At 35.3% G+C, this 2,464-nt stretch overlaps 1 protein-coding gene across 1 annotated transcript; it reads right to left on the minus strand.

The window, feature by feature from the left end:
• Nucleotides 1-991: 991 nt before the first annotated feature.
• LOC148192863 (uncharacterized) lies at nt 992-2,236 on the minus strand. Its single transcript, XM_088098508.1, has one exon. The coding sequence runs from the start codon at nt 2,234-2,236 to the stop codon at nt 992-994; it is 1,245 nt and encodes a 414-aa protein (XP_087954634.1).
• Nucleotides 2,237-2,464: the final 228 nt, after the last annotated feature.

Here is a 2,464-nt window from a genome sequence, read left to right on the forward strand (position 1 = left end):
ACAATAGTAATTTAAAAATAGTAAGTCTTAATTATTTTAATATCAAGTTTTCTTAATATAAATAGTTTTGTTATCAATTAATTTCGTTATTTTAAAACATGTTATTTGTAACATCCCAAAAATATAGCGATGAACCATATAATAGAATAATTACTATTAACAATAACTCAGATCAGTCTTAACAGTAAAAAGAGCGTACGGTTATTGATGCATCAAGGAGGATGCATAGGAGCAGATCCGTGAGATTGGAGGAAGCAACCAGCTCTGCTGCAACTGAAGAATCAATGGAACAGTAAGGAAAGCATTGTTCAGTGCTGGAGAAGTTGTAGCAGAGAAGGCTCTCTGTTTTGGTTGGACTGAATGAAATGTTTGCAGCGGATTGAAGTGATTAGGGTGAAGTGAAGTGGAAGTTGGCTTGAGGGAATGGTAGGCTATCTCAGGCGACTTCCACAATGGAAGAAGATAGCAATGGAAGAGCAAGCAAGTAGAGAGGACTTTCGGATGAGAGAAAATTGCAAAGTGCAGAATTCATCTTCTATATATTTCCAAAAGTGAAATGCATGCTTATCCTAGGATATTATATAGCTAAATCTCAAGTCAATGCAATGCATGTGAGGTAAGGAGATCCACAAAATACGGATCAAGTGCCACCTCACCCACATGTGCAAAGTGTGATGGCTTTCTAGAAGCCATATTATTCATGTGGCTTATTACATAGGCGCATAAGTGGAATTAAAATAAGCTAATACTACCCCTTAGGCTACTATGCGCACACCCCCCCCATGTGCCAAAGTCCACTTTTACCCTTCTCCATGTTTTGGCATCTTAAAAGCATCTTCTAGGTCTCCAATCTTCCATCCAAAGATAGCAAAGAGGGTTTGGCTTTTGGGAGAGTACTCATCTTGTAGCTTCTTGATCATCCCTCTTGTGATAGGTCCAATGGTGCTAGGCCTTCTTGTATCATCCCCTCCCCCTTGGAAAGGATTTGTCCTCAAATCTGATGGTGCTTCTGAAGACTTATTTTTGTTGGCTTCACAAGGGTTCCTCCTGCGTCAAATATCCATCTGCAATAAGCATCAAACATATCTCTAATTAGTTTTCTCTGACCCAATAAGATATATAAAAGAATATGTGTAGAAGAAGGTTTCCTAATTTTGAAATTTTTAATTTTAATATAATAAAGAAACCTTTCTTCATTTGAAATTTTATTTGTATCTTGAGTTATTGGTAACCATAAAGGTAACCATAACCCAAGTTGTGACTTTGCATGTGTTGAAAGTGATAACATTTTTAAAGATTGAGTGGCAAATTCTTTGAAAGAAAAGTGAAATTTGGGAAATTCAAATATAAATGGAGAAAAGTGAGAGGATAGAAAACCTCCCCTTAAGAATCTAGCTTCTAGGGTAGGAGGAGATGTTGCCTTTAGTTGCTTTTTCTTTTCTTCCATTTCTATTCTTTCAACTTCTTCCTTTTCTCTTCTTTGTGCTTTTTTTCTCTCTTTCTCTCTTCTTTTCTCTTCTTCTCTTCTTTTTCTTTCCTCCTCTTCTCTTCTATTTCGTTCTTCCTCTTCTCTTCTTTCTTTTTCTCTTCTCTCTTTTTCTCTTTTCTCTCGTACTTCTTGCTTTTGTTTTTCTCTTTTTAATCTCTCAATTCTATATTTGCTTGTCTCTTCCCATAGCCTCTTAAGCTTTTCTAGAAACTCACTTTCCCTACGAGTGAACCCACTTATATTTTGAATGAATGACTCACCTTTTCTAATAAGCTCTCTCATAAGTTCTAAGTTTCTTTCAATTTCTCGAGGCACAAACTTTCTTCTCATACAAGCTTTCAATTCATTCCAATCATGAATGGGATATTTTTTACCTATCTTAACATGATATTGCCTATCATCCCACCACTCTCTTGCATGCTTTTCAAAACTAGAAGTATAGAGACTAAGAATATAAGATTCATTATCTCTAGAATAGAAAGATTCAGATTTACTTTTCCTAACCATGAATGAATGCATGTCATTAATTTCCTTTTCCCAAGCTAGGTATGTTAATGCACCAATATCATCACCAAAGAATGGAATACTTTCACTAGCTTGTTTATACAAATCATCTTCAATCCTATCAAATTCATAAAATGAACAAGACTTCCTTCTAGCTTTATCATGTTCTCTTTTGATGCCTTTGTAAGTAAGTTGCTTATCAAAATTAAAATTCCTAGAAGACCTATATGAATAACCAGACATCTTTGTTTCTAAAAGTTTTTCTAGTGTAAAAGATATACAAGATTCACACTTTAGACAAGTCCCAGGTAAGAGAGGTGAGTCATGAAGACTGCTTAAGTACTAAGTCTTGCCTTGCCAGAAATGTCTTAGGTTACTACTAGTTACCCTTAAACTAAAATCACTTTTAAAATCAAAGGACACAACCTAAACTCTAAATTCGGACCCCTAAGAGAGCTTCCTATTCGCACA

Source organism: Vigna umbellata, chromosome 9 (assembly GCF_029865625.1).
Source record: "Vigna umbellata cultivar VRB3 chromosome 9, Vumbellata_1.0, whole genome shotgun sequence".
In the NCBI taxonomy this organism is placed as follows: domain Eukaryota; kingdom Viridiplantae; phylum Streptophyta; class Magnoliopsida; order Fabales; family Fabaceae; genus Vigna; species Vigna umbellata.

Excerpts from the sequence above, each read along its gene's own strand:
- LOC148192863 (XM_088098508.1), bottom strand. The coding sequence starts at position 2,236 with ATGTCTGGTTATTCATATAGGTCTTCTAGGAATTTTAATTTTGATAAG.